At 39.7% G+C, this 19,319-nt stretch overlaps 1 protein-coding gene across 6 annotated transcripts in view; it reads right to left on the reverse strand.

Annotated features, from left to right (window-relative positions):
* Nucleotides 1–19,319, reverse strand: part of tanc2b (tetratricopeptide repeat, ankyrin repeat and coiled-coil containing 2b) — a 215,130-nt gene that overhangs the window by 96,976 nt on the left and 98,835 nt on the right. For all 6 annotated transcript variants that reach the window (XM_053639923.1, XM_053639925.1, XM_053639924.1 and 3 more), the window contains 2 exons: nucleotides 12,036–12,107; nucleotides 8,342–8,536 (listed from right to left, as the gene is read on the reverse strand). In XM_053639923.1, the coding sequence (XP_053495898.1) occupies nucleotides 8,342–8,536; nucleotides 12,036–12,107 (267 nt within the window). The remainder of the gene's footprint in view (nucleotides 1–8,341; nucleotides 8,537–12,035; nucleotides 12,108–19,319) is intronic.

The following is a 19,319-nucleotide window of genomic DNA, read 5'->3' on the forward strand; positions in this document are numbered from 1 at the left end:
AAAGGTTGACTTTTAGTGAAAGCTGTGCTGAATGCTAATCCACAATGTGCTCTGAGATTATTCAGATTTTACACAGACGGAGATTTACAACCTCAGCATCACCTCCTCAGCCTCGGTGTCCTCTCAATGTCAACCACCACCTTTACACGGGAAATACATCAACGTCATGCATACTGCACGGTACTAAACCGTTCCCTCTCACTGCTGTGCTGCTCTCGAGTGTAGAGTACTCCTTATCTGTCTTCCGTGCGGGGAAAAGTAAATGTCACGTATATTTCAAATCTACTTAACGCACCGAATTATCTGGAGCGTCCCAAAACGCAAACTGACGCCTCCTCGATTCCTCAATCACCTACTTCAGCCTGTGACTTCAACGTGTGTTCAAGAAAGTCATTCGAATAAATGATACAACAATAAGAATCACAAATAAAAGATTAACTACCTTAATTAAATAAATAACCAGTACAAATATAATCTTTGCGTGAAAGTCAATGAATGTGACTTGCTTTAAAAATGGAGGTCAGGTGGTGAGTAAAATCTTGTTGAGGCTTACACCTCAATAGCTATGTTTCCATCCAGGTACCTCACTCTGCATCAACAAATCATGTGATTGGATAATTGGCTCAGAAAAGGATCAATGGAGAAGAGTGAGATTTCCCCAGAAGTGAAACCAGTTATATGGTTCATACGGCTGGAACCAGTCTAGTAAATACATGAATTCACTAAAGTCTACATTTACACATACATTTGTTCTCCATCCCTAATGTCTTCATTTCCTTTCCTCACTTCCTCTGAGGGAGTAGCTAAGAAAGATGGAAGTGAAGCTTGCGAAGGAAACGAGGAGTCTGGGGAGGGAATTTGAAAGGGGGGACGGCATCCCAGTTCAAACTGGCTACAGTGTTTACTCTCTTTTATCCACTTGAAAGCCTACAAAAGCGAGTTCCTCACATGAGCATAGCAGGGATGTTCTGCGTCTGGTTGCACAGTGTTGACTTTCCTGATTGGCCATAATACGTACAGGCTGCAGCCAATAGGAACGCTTCTCTATCAGCACTTGTCCTTACAGGACTGATCAGACCACCTCAGGGAAGTTAACGGACCCTCAGAGCCGGAAATCTTAACACAAGCAGTTACTATTAACTTTGATATGGATAAACTGTGTGCACGGACCTGAACTGATCCAGGTTTAATCTATTCTGAATGGCCTGATTCATCTTTTTTTTTTTTTCTTTTACCATCCAGGCTTTCTGAGTATTATATCCCCAGTTATCTTAGCCTACATGTTTATTACAAATACAAAATGGGGCAGTTCCTATTTCCCAGTTCACTGACCTTTCATGTTCCTGTCTTGATACTCAAGAAAGCATATTGTTTATAGGAAACATGACATAAATGATTATAGACACGGCAGAAAGAAAATACTCCAGATAAATCAAGGACGTAAGACATCTACTTTTTTAGGTTTTAGATCGAATCGAAAAGTGATCTGACCTCCTGGTGTTAACGAGTCACGGGGTTAGCAGCGTGTACAGTTACACTGCCATCTTGGAAAACTGTAATGCTTTCGCTGTAGGGTGCATCTACACAGATAATGTGCTGTCATATTCTTTAGCCATTAGGAGATCATTCATCAGCCTGATAATGAATTCCTCATGATGGCACAGTATCTGAATTGAAGTCATTCTCTGACTAAATCGATCCAGATATAGGAAAAAGATTCAAACGTGACTTATGAGGACACTTTTATTTTTTTGGAGTGGAAAGGGGTCCAGATTATCATTTTGCACTCGACACACCAGGTTTTGCCTTTTTCTGGACAGGTATTACACAGCATTCAAAGCAGCCTCTGAATAGAAAGCCATAAATTCCTATTACAGTGTAATTTTTGTGGTGTGCTTTTGCCAGAGGTACTGATTCAGATTTCTTTGTGCTTTTGTGAGGCCACAGGCCACATTAAATAATTTAATGGCTGGATGTCTGATACGCATACAATACATTCACAGACTACTGTGCTGTCCAAGCTGATTTATTAAAGTTAACGTTCTTAAAGCATTAGAACTCTTTTACAGCTCCTATATATGTATTTCTAATTAACGTTACTGATTTAGTTCATTCAAAGAGCTTTTTATTCCCCAGCCCCTGAGCAAAGTCCACCGTACTGACTAGCAATTAGCATAATTTAACAGCCTGAGTGGCAAAAACTGATCTATTGCACTGAGTGAAACGCAAAACTCGATATGCTAAGCATTCGCGGCTTCGTCAAAATCAGCGCATTTCACCTATTCTTCTTCCTGTATCCTCTACCTGCAGGAGGCTCTGCTCTGCAAATGTCACATTTCCATTGAGCCTTACGAAATAAAGGGGTGAGGGAGAGACCGGGGCGACGGCGGGCATCATGCAGGCAGGAGGGCAATCGAGAAGAGATTTGGAAAGTCAAAGTTGAGGAATTAAGTGGCAGAGGGGGAACGGAAGACTCACAGAGACATGACCTGAGGCTAATCTCTTGTACAGAGTGCTTGAAAGAACGCAGGATGTGGAATGACAGCTGTATTGAAAACAAGGCAATAATGTAATTATAGTGTTTTAATCACTGAATGGATGGGAGGGAGGGAGGGAGGGAGAGAGGGAGAGAGGAAGTGACCAGGTTGGTATAATCTCATTATGCATAATGGGCACAGATAGACCAATATAATTTTGTCTCTTCTAGTGGGAATCCATTGGGATGGCGGTAATTGTATTGATTGTGGTGGCTAATTAGCGTCTGATACAGGGTAAGATGGTGGGATCAGGGCCCGGAGGGCTGTGCTTTTAAACATCAAATCAGCTTCATGTACCTCCATACACTCCGGCAAGCTTGAGCGATCAACAAGTTGTCTAGGAACGGTGCACACCTCCCCCCTCATCCTCTTCTAATAATCTCACACTGCTGTGCGGAAATAGCCAGCAACGACAAGCTGCTCTAGATGCCACAAACGCCGTCTGATTAAACGTCAATGAATCAGCTCAGCCATGCAGGGGCTGCATCACCAGTGATGTAGTTACACTCCAATGTGAATTAAGGGCTACACTTCAGGTGTGTACAAAGCTTTATAGCTAGTGCCTACGTGCGTCAAAGGCAAAAACAGGACAAAAGCAAATGACATTCATGGCCCAGGGACTGGGAAGTTGTGCACCCTTCTAAAGGCCCTCTCATGGCGCAGGCACTGGTGGAAGAAGAAGGGCCTCCTGGGAGTCAGGAAGGGGGCGCATCGATCCGTTAAAAAGGTCAGAGCCCTCGTGCTGTGCTTTGTTTGGCAAGGGAAGCAAAGAGGTGGAAAAATCTGTCGCCTCTTTCTTGCCACCAGGCAATCACAGAGCCGGTGAGATAAGGCCAGAGAAAATGGAAGGGGGTAAAAATGTAAATATATGATATACATGCTTAGCATAATTCAGGTCTACTACCACAAACTGGTTTGAAAAAGTTACTATTTCATCAAGAAGACGTTATTTAAAACCTCAAGTTTCTAATTAAATCCCTTTTTTCTTTCTTTCTGTTTTTTTTTTTATTTTTTTTTTTTAGAATTTTCTACCATTTTTATCCCGTTTGCACATAAAAAAAAAAAGTAAGCATTATTGCAACATATAATTCATTCACATGCCATCACATATTTCACACAGTGTTAATTGCTGAAGTCATTAACTACACTGGTGCTGCTGTTTAGTACGCCGCACCCTAGTGTAGAGCGGTTTATCTCCTGAGCCTCGGTGCCGTGGCGTGGTTTTTTTTTTTTTCTTTCTTTCTTTTTCTGAACATGCAAAGGATGAATAAACAGCACAGGATGAAACAGCTCGCTCATAAAGCGCTGACTTTCATTAAGGCAGATGAGAAGCTCTGCATGGCGGCTTATACCAAAGAACCACAAATGAGCCACAGAGAAAACACTCCAAATTACTGCTTAGAATTAAAGTCACACAGCTTAGCCAGCAAGCTCAGTTCTATAGTCGTGACCAATTGATCCTTGATTTTTATTTTTTAGAGGTCTAATAAAATTGCCATGCCTGTTACTGCTTTTATCACAGTGAAGTGCAAATGAACCACTCAAAATATATTGTGCACTCGTGACCTTTGTATTCAGTAGACTAGTCGTCCAAGTCGTCCAACTGTCACTAGAATATATACATATATACACTGTACCTACGAGATATATTCTTTATATATTTAAAAATTGCATAAAATTGGTGCAAAGGAAAACGCATAGAAATAATGGAAAAGAAATGATGCAGCGAAACCAAACCTTGCATGTCAGTGAGGCACAATAATATTGATGCTGTGATTGTCATCACAGTTACAGTAAAGTAAGATACATAGTGTTGGGGGTTTTTTTTTGTTTTTTTAGGTGAATCTGAGAAATACACTCGGAAACACTTGTTACGATTTCAAATAAAAGACAAAGGATTGTTTTGTTGAATATTCCGATTTACAAAGTGTTAATGGTTTTGACCAACGCATGATGGCAGCACTCTCTAGTGGAGACAGATGGTCTGTTTCTCATAACCCAGACTTGTTCTCGTCTAAACTGCAGCAATAAGACCCGCCTACACAGTCGTTTATAGCTCTCAGTCAGTTTCCAATCTCCTTGAATTAAATACTGAAATCTCTTCTATTACAACAAAGAGAGTAAATGTATTATCAACCACTGGCCTCCAACAAATAACAGGAGCGTTTAATGCATAATGCATGAGGTTGGAACGCTGGGGATATGGCTCTGCTACTGGCCAATGATCAGCGTCAAGCTCCGTGTGTACATGTGTGTGAAGAATACTTATGCACAGAATTCTACCATTATTTTTTTTTAAATAAAAAGAAAAACTATTTATCTTAGTTATAGGAAAATATCTATTCTATTCTTATTAGAACTGCTTTTTTAAATAAAATAAATAGTATTTCTCTCCAAAATATACAGAATATGTGTACATTATGTGTAATTATGTACAAGCTCTGTTTTATATATATATATATATATATATATATATATATATGAGATTGCAAACATATAAAATCATCTTAATATGGGAAACCCAAACCATCTATCCATTCTCCTACACAGGGTCGTGGGGAGCCTGGAGCCTATCCCAGGGAACTCAGGGCACAAGGCAGGAGACACACTGGACAGGGTGCCAACCCGTTGTAGGACACAATCACAACCACATTCACACACTGCGGTCAATTTAGAAATGTCCATCAGCCTACAACTCATGTCATTTGGACTGAAGGAGGAAACCTTAGTACCTGGAGAAAACCCTTGAAACACAACAGTCACAGCTTTACAGTGCTTGGGCTTGAACCCCTGCTCTTCCGATCAGTAACCCAAAGCCCTAACCGTCGAGCCACCACCACTGCCCTGAAACCGCATTGTCCTTCGAACCAGATACATACAAGGAAAAACACCTGATATCCACTGTAGACTATGGAGGTAGATCAATTAATTTTTGGAGCTGAATCTTTGGCTGGTAGCAGTAGTTCAGAGACACTTGTAAAGACTATCTACATCATGAGTTCAGAATATTCTAGCCCAAAACTCGAGCGCCTCTGCCAGGAGGTTCAGGCTTCAGACGATGAGCCAAACACACATCCGAATCAACACAGAAATGCTTAAAGAAACACAAAATAAGTCAATGCTCTGCAAAGCCCAATTCAGTCTCCGGATTTAAAACCCTGTGGTCTAAACTGAAGTCCACATGCACAAGTGTAAGGATTTACAACGACTTTAAATCTTATGCATGAAGGAGTGGACCCAGATCCTCTACAAGTGTGTCCAACCTTGTTAGACATTACAGGAAGAGACTCAGTGCTGTCATTCCCTCCAGGGTTGCTGTCATAAAATATTACTTGGACGAGTGGCAATCATTTTGATATAAGTGTTTTGCACTAATAAAACAACAACAACAACAACAACAACAACAACAAACAGTAAATCAAATAAAACTCTAACATGTACTTGTATGTTCAAAGATAAAATATCACTCACTGAATGTGGTATAATTCTTCTACATACACATTCTGGAGAGAGCTGCATTTCTGTATAGTACAGCAGTAATTTCCAATCCTTACCTGACAACTGGCATTTGTTTCCATGCGCCAACACACCTGGGAACGGTCTTGCAAGCCAGACTTCTAACACTAGAGATTGTGCTAGTTTTCCCTGGCTCTATGTGATTAATATGCCTATTTTCATAGGAAGGGAAGGCAGACAGTGCAAATGGCTAAGCACAGCCAGCTGTTTTTGCATAAACTGTAAAGGAGGCTACTGTGCAAAATCGCAGAAACAGCATGGGCCTACTACCCCGCATGAAGAAATACTGTAGTATACTTTAGTATTTACTATGGTAAACTATAATATAATGTAGTATATTACCATACTACCCTTTGTTAAATGTTTACTACAGCACACTGTAGAAATGACTATAATGAATTGATAAACAGTGTTTTAAATATTAAAGTTACTACAGAATACTAATGGGTATTACAGTGTGTTCTAATGTTCGTTATAATGTACTACAAAGGTTTACAACATTGACCTGTGCTGTGAAAGTGGTCATACATACTGTAGTACAGTATAGGACAATGGTAGAGTTACCACAACAACTACAGTAGAGTTACCACAACAAATTACTACATATCACTGCAATTTACTATAGTATCTTTGCTATAGTCAGGTTCAAAAGCATTATAGTATTTACTACAGGAATTCTACTACATTTTCTATTGTAAATTTACTCGGAAATACTATAGTATAGTTTTGTTTGTTTTTTTCATGTGGGATAGCTCAGCTTGGAAAATGATTTAATGCAAACGCAAACAATAACTGTTAAAAGCGAAACAGACTTTAATCCAGCTACTGTGTCTTTCTTCATAATGCTCATTACTCTCACAGAGGTTAAAAACTTTGTTCCCTCGTTCGGATTGAAATAAAGTGATGCACAATGAGTAACTGTCGGGATTCTGACCCATGGACTGTTTGAGACTGAGACTACACTTGCCTCAATTCATCTCATAATCTGTATCTCTGTTTCTCCTAAGCAACATCATGAAGTGTTTACCCAATCATTGAGAGATTGAGAGACCAAATCCGTGCCTGGGTGTCCAAGAGAGCAAACTGGCTGTACTCACTGAGTGGAAGGGATCTCATTACTCTCTCCCCTGTCAATCAGAGGGAACTAATCAATTGTAAGCATCTGAGCTCTTGTATACGGAAGAGGGTTGACATGCGGTATTTGTGGTGCTTTGTAAGTGGTAATTTGCATGTTGTAATAATGTCATTTTCCACCTTGGGATGTTCAAATCATTTAAAAATTATTATTATTTTTTTTTTTTAAACATGGACGCCTCCAGGAACGAACGTACGTAAAACTCATAAACAGCCACTTTAACTCTTTTCCAGTTACAGGCCTGAGTGGTTATTGGTTCTGTTCTACTATAGTGAACTTCAAACCTCCATACGACATTTTGGACCAAAATTGCAGCACAGCAACAACAGCATACAACAGCGAGAAGCATTATCAACAAGCTAACCAGCAGACAATAGCGATTAGCTTAGTCATAGCGCTAATGTCGATGATTACCTTCTCAAAATAGTGATCATTATGCTCAGTGTTATAGATTTCACCAAGTACCATGTCTGTGTATTAACGGATCTAAAGCCAATACTGCTGTAAACTAATTTAAAAGTAGAGAAGGGGAACGTTACACTGTTCGCAGAGTGAGTGTGCATGTTCATGTGACGTCACGCTGTAAACAGGGAAGGAAACGGTAGTTGACAAGACTACCCCTAGTTGATGAGTTGAAATTTCAAGCTGAGGGGGCTGTTTTCAGTGGTTTTTACTGGTTGTAGGCAGGGAATTACAAGCAATAGTGCTTTCCTCTGATTGTGTTTAGCCGATCTGCTGCTATGGCTTTACACGTCTCTGAGAAAGCAGGTGTTAGTCATAAAGCTAGTGGGAATTGGAAGAAGGGAGTAGAAATAATTTTTTTAAAGGTTGTTTTCTCCTACGGACTGAAAAAAAACATGGTGTATACAGTAAAAGTGAGTAATTGGCAAGTTTCTCATTATTGTGTGGACTGATTGAGACCCAGAACTAGAAAAGTGTTCTATGAAGCTTCATCTACCAGAACATTCAGTCCAGATAGAATATTGCTCGTCGTTGGTTACGAGCCTTTCACATGAATCCAACTGAAGTTTGAACTCACAACCATTCAGTCACTAGCGCACCAATAAACTAATCACTGCCACATACAGTGTAGATTTCAGTAGAACACGGTTTGCACCACAGTAACACACACACAGCAAGAGTTTCTGCATACCTGTGGCTGAACCTGTGCTGAACTTCTTCACTGGTTGTAAATGCATGTTGACCGTCTGATGAGCGAGAAGAGGAGAGGAAGGGAGGGAGCGAGACACCCCCTCCATGATCCGCATATGCTGCAGACCCTCAGCCATGGAAAGAGGAGGCACGTCGTAGTCTCCCTCAAATGCACACTCACTGTCTATACTGCTACCTACAACACAGAGGAACACGGAGGAAAACACACACATGTGCATCTCTATTATGAAATACATGAAACGAACATTTTTGTGTTCTATTTTTGTATTTTTATTTTTTGCTAGATCTGCGTGCCAATGTATGAAGCAATTATAGGGAATGCTTGTGTCCGTTACAATCTTTAATAGGCTTGCTATGGACTCGCTGGCCATTTTATTAGGAACATCTGTACCCCCTGCTCATTCATGCAATTATCCAATTAGCTAGTCATATGTTTGGTGTCAGACTGGCTGAATTGATTCTTTCAGAATCTGCTGATCTCCTAGGATTTTCATAAACAGCAGTTTCTAACATTTACACCAAACATCTGCTGGAAAAGCTACACGATTTCGGGTCGCTGCGGAGGCCGGGCCTCCGGTCCTCGGCGTCGCCTGATGCCGGTGACCAGGGATGGTGGATTGTATGTTTACCGTCATTCCAACATGCTTCAAGGCCACCACAATTGTCCCCGTGCTGAAGAAGTCTTCAACGTCCTGCCTCAATGACTACCGTCCCGTTGCACTCACATCCATCATCATGAAGTGCTTTGAGAGTCCACTGCTGTTCACTCTGCCCAACAGCATCTCTACTTTCTGCAAAGGCTGAAAAAAACCCATCTCCCACCTCCCATCCTCACCACATTCTACAGAGGAACTATTGAGAGCATCCTTAGCAGCTGCATCACTGTCTGGTTGCAGCATATTGGATAGCAAGACCCTGAAGCGGATAGTGAGGACAGCTGAGAAGATCATCGGGGTCTCTCTTCTCTCCATAGACATTTACACCACATGCTGCATCCACAAAGCCAGCAGCATTGTGGAGGACCCCACACACCCCTCACACAAACTCTTCACCCTCCTGCTATCCGGAAAAAGGTACCTAAGCGTTCTGGCCCTCACAGCCAGACTGTGTAACAGCGTCTTCACACAAGACATCAGATTCATCAATACTCAGAGACTGGACTGACACAAACACGTGCGCACACACACGCGCATGCACACGAACACACGTGCACACGCGTTCACACACACACACACACACACACACACACACACACACACTGAACTGAACACCACCCAACTCCCAATGTAATATTTACACATTCCTTTGTTGCATTTTTACTGCTACTGAAAATACCGTATTTAATTTCTTGTCAATATTATACACTTTACCTGCCTGCTATTGCAATAACTTCTATGTCCATATTTGGTATAATCTAATCTGCTGAATACTAAGTCGTAGCATGTTATGTTTACATTTATACCATATTTCAATGATATTGTTACTCTTCGACACCTATCTTTTGCACTACCTCTTATATGGGACAATTCTACACTAAAACTGTGTACTGTGTAATTGTCCTGTCTTAATAGTACTGTACTGTCTTGTGTTGTTAGCACACGTCTGCATGTGAATGTGTATCTCATGTGGTTACTGTCTTGTTATATGTAGCACCATGGGCCTGGAGGAACATTGTTTCGTTTCACTGTGTAGTGTACGAGCTGTATATGGTTGAAATGACAATAAAGCCACTTGAACTTGAAGCTCCTGACCTGTATCTGCATGGTTTTATGCATTGTGCTGCTGCCACATGATCAGCTGACTGGATAACCGCATGAACGAGCAGGTGGTCCTATTAAAGTGGACCGTGAGCGTACTTTATTGATTTGTTTATTTATTCAGCAAGAAGCTGCCAAGCTAGGTAGTATTTTTGTGCTCCTTATGCTCCTTATGCTCCTAAGGCATAAGAGTGGCATAAAGATAACCGTCTTATAACTTTTATATGCTGGTCAAATTAGAAGACAGCACTGCATTCATCCTTCTTAGCAAAGACATTCCTGGCACTTAATGTGACCACAATAAAGAGCCATACAACAATGATTTATGATATCAGCATCTTAACTCACATCTGGTAATCTTAGTTACAAAATTGATAATACTATAACCCAGGAAAGGTTAAAAAAAAAAACATTATTATGATACATTATACCACACGTATACGTAAATATAATCATTTTCATATATGCACACATCTACTGAAGACATAATGTTGTTCCACATGTTAGGGGTGTCATCAAAAGAGTATAAATGGGTTCTCCAACTCATATCTTAAACTTTAATAGACAGTATACTATATGTTTTTTCCCCGTAAAAGTAGAACAATACTGTTTTTTTTTTATCCCCCCAAAACAGAACATGGCATCCTGTAATGAATCAAAATATTTTTTGTAATTAATTACAAAGCTTATCTATATTACATAGATCATATTCACATGGTAAAATAAAAGTGACTTGTCTTTTAAAAACTGATAACAAAACGGTGATTTTAATATGCCTAGCACATTCCCTTCATCTATTATTCTTATCGTCAGTCCCATACGTTCTATCAGGAGAATCTATACCTGGGCAAAGAGCTGAAATCAGTATAGAACAGCTTCAACTGCAAAAGTCAAAAGTTTTTTTAACACCTGGAGTTTCTTACTCCAGGTTACTCACTATTATTGGCACAGGTCAAACTAAATGAAACAGAATAACATTTAAATACGGAAATGTAAATCCTTGTAGAGCTTCTTAACGGCTGGCTCTCAGACCCTAATCGGACTCTAATAGTGTTTTCGCATATGCAGCGTTTAATTCATTTGAATCAAACCCTGGTGCGTTTTTCACTCTGATTCAGACTATGCAAATGGACTAATAAGCATGAAAGTATCCTCAATGCTTTAGAGCTTTATTAAAGGCACGTGCACTTGCAGGGCAAATCTGTTAAGCCTATAGTTATAAGACCCATAGGCAGTGCTAGTATTAAAAGTAAAATACATATGTAGTGCGCCTAAAGTTCTAATTAGAGCAATAAAGATTATGGCCTTTTCGAGAACGGGATCTTCTTTAGATGGGAATTGGATTAGAAGTTATTTCCAACATTAAAAAAAAAACCACTAAACATTCAATAATAAGCATTTCTATATTCAATTAAACCGATTCATTGGTTAAGTTGTTTTAAATTGTTTTAAAAGAGGTTAAAACGGCAGTGTATATTTTACAAATGAATCCTTACATCCTCCATACAGTTGGCCAACAGAGTGACGTCTGTATTTAATTTGTCGGTTTCATAACTGTTCATGTAAAAGCTCAGAATTTATAGATAGCCTGTTCCTCTATAACATAAATATGAGAATTCTTTTGCTGGAATATATTTGCGCTATAGTGTTGCAGAAATACATGACAGCAACTGGCATATTAATCATCAAGCTGCAAACCCTACACCAAATGTCTCAAGGCAAAAACATGCACATGAACATGAGCATGAAGATTAGCTAATCATACAGCTTATGTCTAGATTACACCTCGGTTTATAGGAACATATTTTCAAAAGACCCAAGCAACAAGCATTTCTTGTATGCATTTCTAAGCAAGAGTGAAAGCTGTGCTTGGGCTGTATTGTACTAAACACTATCACGCCACTGCAGTTATCCTACCTTGGCCGGCGAAACCGTGATGAGGGTCTAAGCTGGCACTCCGAAGGTCGCTGACCTCCTCACTCCCTCCATCTGCAGAAGATGAGAAGGAGAAAGAGGTGAGAGAGTGAGCATGGCGAGGATGAGGAGTTGACACATAGCTACCAGCTTCCTGCTGGAGAAGGTATGACATCCGAGGGTTCATGAGCCAGGTCCTAGCTTGGAGAATCCCCATGAATGTGCTCACACACAGGCCCTCCACACTACTCCGGCTCTGCAGAGACCCATTCCTTAGAGTGAAAAACTGAGAGACAGAGGACAGTCGCTGTTTCTTAACCTTCCCCATTACTGCTAGTTTGAAGACTAAAGTCAGACTAATGGACATGAAGCCATAGATGACAGGCTTTTATTCCCAACTGAAAGTAAGTACACTTCTGCACTGAGTGGCCTGATTGGACTGGGGAGAGATAATGCTATCGGGACATCTGCTTTACAGTAGCTTGTTACGAATTAGCAGCTTGCTGATTGATTAGCATTGTGGTACAGTAACAGTAGCCAGATCAATTACTGCAGGCCCGGAGGGAACAGCCCCAGTCTGGTTGCAAGAGGGAGAAAGTTGATGGGGATTTAGCTCCTTTGGACAAGAGTAGATAACAACCTGTGGCCTTTTTACAGTTCTAGATTAAGAGCCATGCTAGTCTTGAGTGTTTAGTAGTTTTCACAAGAATATAAAGACAATAGGAGAAAACAATCATTGGGTTTAGTTATTGATCTACAGTGTTAATCATCTGTGACGCTGGGAAACGTATGCCAAATATGGATTTGTTCCTGGTTACTGATGGCCAGTCATTCAAGTTGGGTCAGAACACAGGGTCATATCATGCATACAGATCCCCTGGAGCAGTGAGGGTTAAGGACCTTGCTCAAGGGCCCAAGAGTGACAGCTTGGCAGTGCTAAGACTAGAACCTACAACCTTCTGATCAGAAACCCACAGTCTTAACCATTGAGCCACCACGGTCCCCGGTGACATGGTCAGGGTCAAAACTAGCTGGTCAGGGTCATGGTTTATATTAATTCGAAACAAAAAAAATCTGATTTAGACCACTCCCACTTTGGAGTGCATCTGAATACAGATACAGATACTGATACTTGTTGCACTAAACAGGTACTGACAGTGGTATTGTATTGCACACCTAATAGACACACACAATGGCCTTGCAAACTATTGGAAAGATCAAGCTCACCGATAAGTGAATTTTAGTAGCCTTGGAGCCAAATGCTGTAGTGTATCACATGTCCAGCGGATTCATTATTGTTATCATTATCCTGGATAACAGCAACCTGACTTCCTAGCCTGACCCAGTCCTGAGCGTAAATCATTGTTTAGCACTCACAAATAACGACTACACCATTTCCAACTGTTACATGGACCCCGGAAATTCAAGAAACTGCTTACATTGCTTTTCAATTGATTGATGCTAAATTAGCTTTGGCAGGCATGTATATACCAGCAATAGCATGGTTCCACTTTTATTGGGAATTGCTGTCTAGTTAAGAAGCACCAAGTGCGAATTTACCAGAGCCAAGATCAATTTCCCATTAGATGCCAAGCAGAGACAAATGAAAACACTTTCTCTTTGTAAACTCACGTCTAGAGATCAAGATAAAAGTTCATATTAGGAACGACTAGACTGTTACTGTTATTTGAAGTGAACTACAATCGTTTTGCATCAAACAGTCTTTTAAGGCCTCAGGTGTCAAGTATTTGGATTTTGAATGCAAGTATTGTAACAAGAAACCCTATGAAGTCTGATTTACTATGTGAGGATGATCATGATTATAGGTTGAGAGTGGAAACAGTGGTATCAGCTGAAAAAGTGGTGATGAATCAACAGCCAGAAAGCTTCAACTATTCCATAGTAAGTGGAGTGATCCACTCACCATTTCATCAAGGTAACTTAGGCTGGTTGGCAGCACAATAACGTTGCATACATAAACAACAATCAATATACAGGTGCATATCAAAAAATTTGAATATCTTGGCAAAGTCCTTTTTTCCGTATGAAGTTAGTTTTTTCATATATTCTAGATTTGTTACACATGAAGTGAAATATTTCAAGACTTTTTTTTTGTTTCAATCTTGATGATTATATCTTACAGCTCATGGAAATGAGATACTGGAAAAATCCAGTATCTCAAAAATATTAGAATACAGAATTTATAATACAGCAATGTCTACCTGAGAAGAGCTCTAATCAGATAATTAACTCAAAACACCTTTTTACTAAATCACTGTTGCTCAGTTGTCCAAAATCCTCTTTTCAGATGAACGTAAATGTTGCATTTCATTTGGAAATCAAGGTTCCAGAGTCTGGAGGAAGAGTGGAGAGGAACAGAATTCAAGCTGCTTGAAGTCCAGTGTGAAGTTTCCACAGTCAGTGATGATTTGGGTTGCCATGTCATCTGCTGGTGTTGGTCCAGTGTGTTTTCTCAAGTCGATAGTCGATGCAGCGTCTACCAGGAGATTTTAGAGAACTTCATGCTTCCATCTGCTGACGAGCTTTATGGAGATGCTGATTTCCTTTTCCAGCAGGACTCGGCACCTGCCCACAGTGCCAAAACTACTAGCAACTGGTTTGCTGACCATGGTATTACTGTGCTTGATTGGCCAACCGACTCGTCTTGCCTTATTGTCAAGAGGAAAATGAGAGACATCAGACCCAACAATACAGACGAGCTGAAGGCTGCTATCAAAGCAACCTGGGCTTCCAGAACACCTCAGCAGTGCCACAGGCTGATTACCTCCATGCCACGCCACATTGATGTAGTAATTCGTGCAAAAGGAGCTCAGACCAAATATTGAGTGCATAAATTAACATTTTCACGTTACATTTTTCAGAAGGTCGACATTTCTGTATTATAAATTCTCCATTCTAATATTCTGAGATACTGGATTTTTGATTTCCATGAGCTGTATGCCATAATCATCAAGATTAAAACAAAAAAGATGCACCTGCATATATATATATATATATATATATATATATATATATATATATATATATATATATATATATAGTGTAGGTGATGTATGTGATGTCCATTTTTAGTATAGGCCATAAGTCATTTCATGGTAAAAGTACATTTACCAAATACCAAAGACTTTTTGCCCAGAGGTGGATGTCTGGAGTGACTTTCTTGTTGCTAACTTCCTGTAAGGAGGCAAACTGAAAAGGCACACTATTTTAACATAACATACTTAAACCGAGTGGTAGAGATGGCTCAATTAAGCTGAGTTAAGTTCAACACATTCTTCAACAAGATGTAGTGACTCAAAATGTGCTCTAACAGTTGAAAAGAAGGTCAAATGTCATTTATCAGAAACAAAACTAAACCACTCACTCCTGCCTCCAGTCATCTTTTAGAATCAAATGATCTTAAACTGCTGGTACTGTGAGTATAAATATGTACATATTAAAAAAAAAAAAAAAAAAAAAAACAGATGTCCAGGGGTATAAAGATGGCGAAGACTGGGGAAAAAAAATGCTTAGGAAGCCTCACAATACATTACTCATATCCAATCCATTCTGCGTAGGTATTTCTGTATCTGTCTACTTGGTGCGTTTATGAAAATGTATAAATGCAGTAGAAGTGGTGAATTTCAAGCAGACTCACTTTAAAATTTCAAGAGATGTACTTGAATGAATCATCACTGATGAAACTGTAATAACACAGACATCTGTGCAGGAAAGCGCACACCAAACTCCACATTACTCACTCGCTCTGTTTTCTATTACTGCTGATATTTTTCTATAAATATTTTAGGTATTCTTTAAAATGCGATTAAGATGTTGAAGAGATAACGGTGGTACTGTGTAAGTGAGAGGGGGGGTATGTAAACGCAGGGGGAGATGGAAAATGTCACTCATGAGAATTAAATGCATTTGTTCTCTGCAGCATTAGCCAGAGTGACAACAGCATGGAAATACCATCAGAGCTTATGCAACGTAATCTCGAGAACGAGACAGTGGCAGCAGACAGGAGAAAGAGACAGGTGAAGAGAAATAAACAGAAGAAGACAATGGGATGAAATGAATCAGGGACAGGATGTTTGTCCACACAGACACTAGGAAATAACAATGCTGCTTAAAAGAAAAAACTTGAATTAAATGAATGAATTAAAAGTAACTTTTGAACACCTGGTCCCACTGCCTGCGAATGGCTTTGTTCATAAGCCCGCTTTTGAAATGAATCCGGATAGATCTGAAAAGTGCATTTTTGTTTTAAAACACTCACGTTTTCAAATGTTTTCCAATATTCGCCCATCCACTCTGAAACACTTACATCCCTATATTGCACGTTCGTAAAAACGTAAGAAGCTATGGCCTGCATCGGAATTACTGCATCAATTTCCGTCAATCGTTTATCTACTTTTCATTTTTTTTAATTGATGCGGCAATGTCGAGGAAAAATACCAACAACTGCAGTACAACATCGTCCACCATCTTGTTTGTTTTGCGTTTAATGGTTGACATGACTGCATCGCATGACTAAAAATACATCATTCTTTTTGAATATCCACCCAAGTACCAAAACACTTAACAATAAAGCTACTTAAAACATAAGCAACAATCTGCATAGCTTATAGCTAAAATGGCTACATGCAGATGAAATAATCCGGCTTCACACTGTATGATTTCCATCGTGATTTTGTTGTCGCTGACAAAAATCGCACCCTATATAAGAATTCTGTGGACATGAGTTAAGTTTATTACCTCATGGTCACTCTGAACAATATTTCTGTTTATGTAGCACCATTTTCTACACAAGTCCAGATCGGAGTGATGATGTAAGCAGAATGTAGTCATTTTCTTCACGCTCACGTATATCATTAGAGGATCTTCATCATATAACCGGACATGGAGAACACGTGTTATAGAATTCTGCCAAGATTTTATTGGGTTCTTCTCAGACAGTGTGACAAGTAGTCATCTTAAAGACTGCTATAATCACACTATGTAATGAAAAACTGTGTTAGTAAGGTGCTGGGTCACCATGACGCAGCATAACAGCTTCAGTGCATCATAGCAGAGATGCTACAAGTCTCTGGAACAATACTGGAGCGATGAACACCATTCTTCGAAAAGATATTCCCTCAGTTGGTGTTTTGATGATGGTGGTGAAGAGCACTGTCTAAATCATTGATACTACATTTCCTGTACAGTGGGGGAAATAAGTATTGGATGCGTCAGCATTTTTTTCAGTAAATATATTTCCAGTGAGGTTATTCACATGAAATTTTCACCAGACATCAGTATTAACTCAAGACATCTGAAAATATAAAGGATTCACAACATTAAAGTCCATAAATGAAGTTATGTGTAATAACATGGAATGACACGGGAAAAAAGTATTGAACACGTTAACTGAAATGTATTTAATACTTAGTGGAGAAGTCTTTGTTTGTAATGAAGCTTCAAGACACTTCCTGTATGAAGAAATGAATGTTCCGCAGTATTCAGGTGTGATTTTGGCCCGTTCTTCTAAACATATTGTCTTTAAATCTTGTTCAATTGGATTGAAGTCAGGTGATTGACTGGGCCATTCTAACATCTTGATTTTTTTCTCTGAAACTAATTGAGAGTTATCTTTGCTGTACACTTTGGATCGTTGTCCTGCTGGAAGTCCACCCACATCTCATCTTCATCATTCTTGTGGATGTCAGCAGATTCGTCTCAAGAATCTCCTGGTAAAGGCCTCCATTCATCGTTCCTTCAATTATATGAAGTCTGCCAGTATCATGTGATGAAAAACTGCCCCACTACATGTTGCTTCCACGTCCAAACTTCACTGTTGTTATGGTGTTTTTAGGGTGATGTGCAGTGCCATTTCTTCTCCAAACATCGGCTCCTTCCGAGTGGTCCTTGGCTCTTGGGCTACTCTTCTGACTATTCTTCTGACTCCCTGGTCAGAAATCTTGTGAGGAGCTCCTGTCCGTGGAAGGTTGATGATGGATGTTGCTTCCACTTGTGGATAACGGCCCCAATGGTGCTTACTGGAGGATTCAGAAGTTTTGAAATACATCTGTTTCCGATTCCATCAATATGTTTTGCAACAATAAGGTTGTGAAGGTCTTGGGAGAGCTCTTTGCTTTTACCCATCATGAGATGTTTCTTGTGTGACACCTTGGTAACGAAAAGCCTTTTTACAGACCATCGAATTACTAACGCAGCTGATATTAATTTGCACAGATAGGGGGTATAATTACTTATGGATTTCAGCTGGTTCCTTGCCTTGGAGAACTGCTTTTTCTTAGTGTGTTCAATACTTTTTTTCCACTTTATTACACATAACTTTATTTAAGGACATTAATGTTGTGAATTCTTTATATTTGCAGATTTCTTGAGTTAATACTGACGTTTGGTGAAAATTTCATGTGAATAACCTCATTGGAAATATATTTACTGAAAAAACTATTGACACGTCCAATACTTATTTCCCCCGCTGTATGTGTTCAGTTAGGCTGAGATCTGGTGATTGTGAAGGCCATAGCATATGATATACGGTACATGATAGTACATTTACAGTCATTATAATCAAACCATTCAGTGAGCCCTCGTGGTTTGTGGATTGGGGCGGGGTCATCTTGCAAGAGTCTACTTCACATACTGGTGTACATTTGGTTGTATATAAGCTATTTCGTTTCCAAAATAATGCTATGAAAGCCTTTAACGTGGATGCAAAGAGATCTGACTCCAGAATCTTGATTAAAAGTATTTTAAAAGGTTAAAAGGTTAACATTATGTGCCAAAATTCAGCCTTATATGTTTGCCATCTCTAAATTGTCCATAGTGGGTGAATCGGTGTGTGAGAGTGAGAGTGTGTGTGTGTTGTGTGCCCTGCGATGGGTTGCTACCCCATGCCCCGAGTCCCCTGGGATAGGCTCCAGACTCCTCTGCGACCATGTGAAGGAAAAGCGGTACAGAAAATGGATGGATGGATGGATGGATGGAATTCAGCCTTATATGACCTGGAAATGTCTGCTTGTAAGTAAGTGTAAAAAAAGAGAAATTAAAAAGAAGAGAAAAATGAATTGGGCACAAGATATTAGACCCACTCAAACCATCTCCAAACTGTCAAGTTCAGTCTCCAGTAGATTGTTCAGTATCTGATGTGAATATGATTAAGCCAGACACGCAATATTGATGCTGGTTGGACATACAATATAATAATGCACCCACACAGTTATTGTATGTCCAGCTAAACCTCAACTATAATGTATAATGAGCAAATCCCAAGAGAGA

The sequence above is a fragment of the Ictalurus furcatus genome, chromosome 13 (genome assembly GCF_023375685.1).
Source record: "Ictalurus furcatus strain D&B chromosome 13, Billie_1.0, whole genome shotgun sequence".
Lineage (NCBI taxonomy): Eukaryota > Metazoa > Chordata > Actinopteri > Siluriformes > Ictaluridae > Ictalurus > Ictalurus furcatus.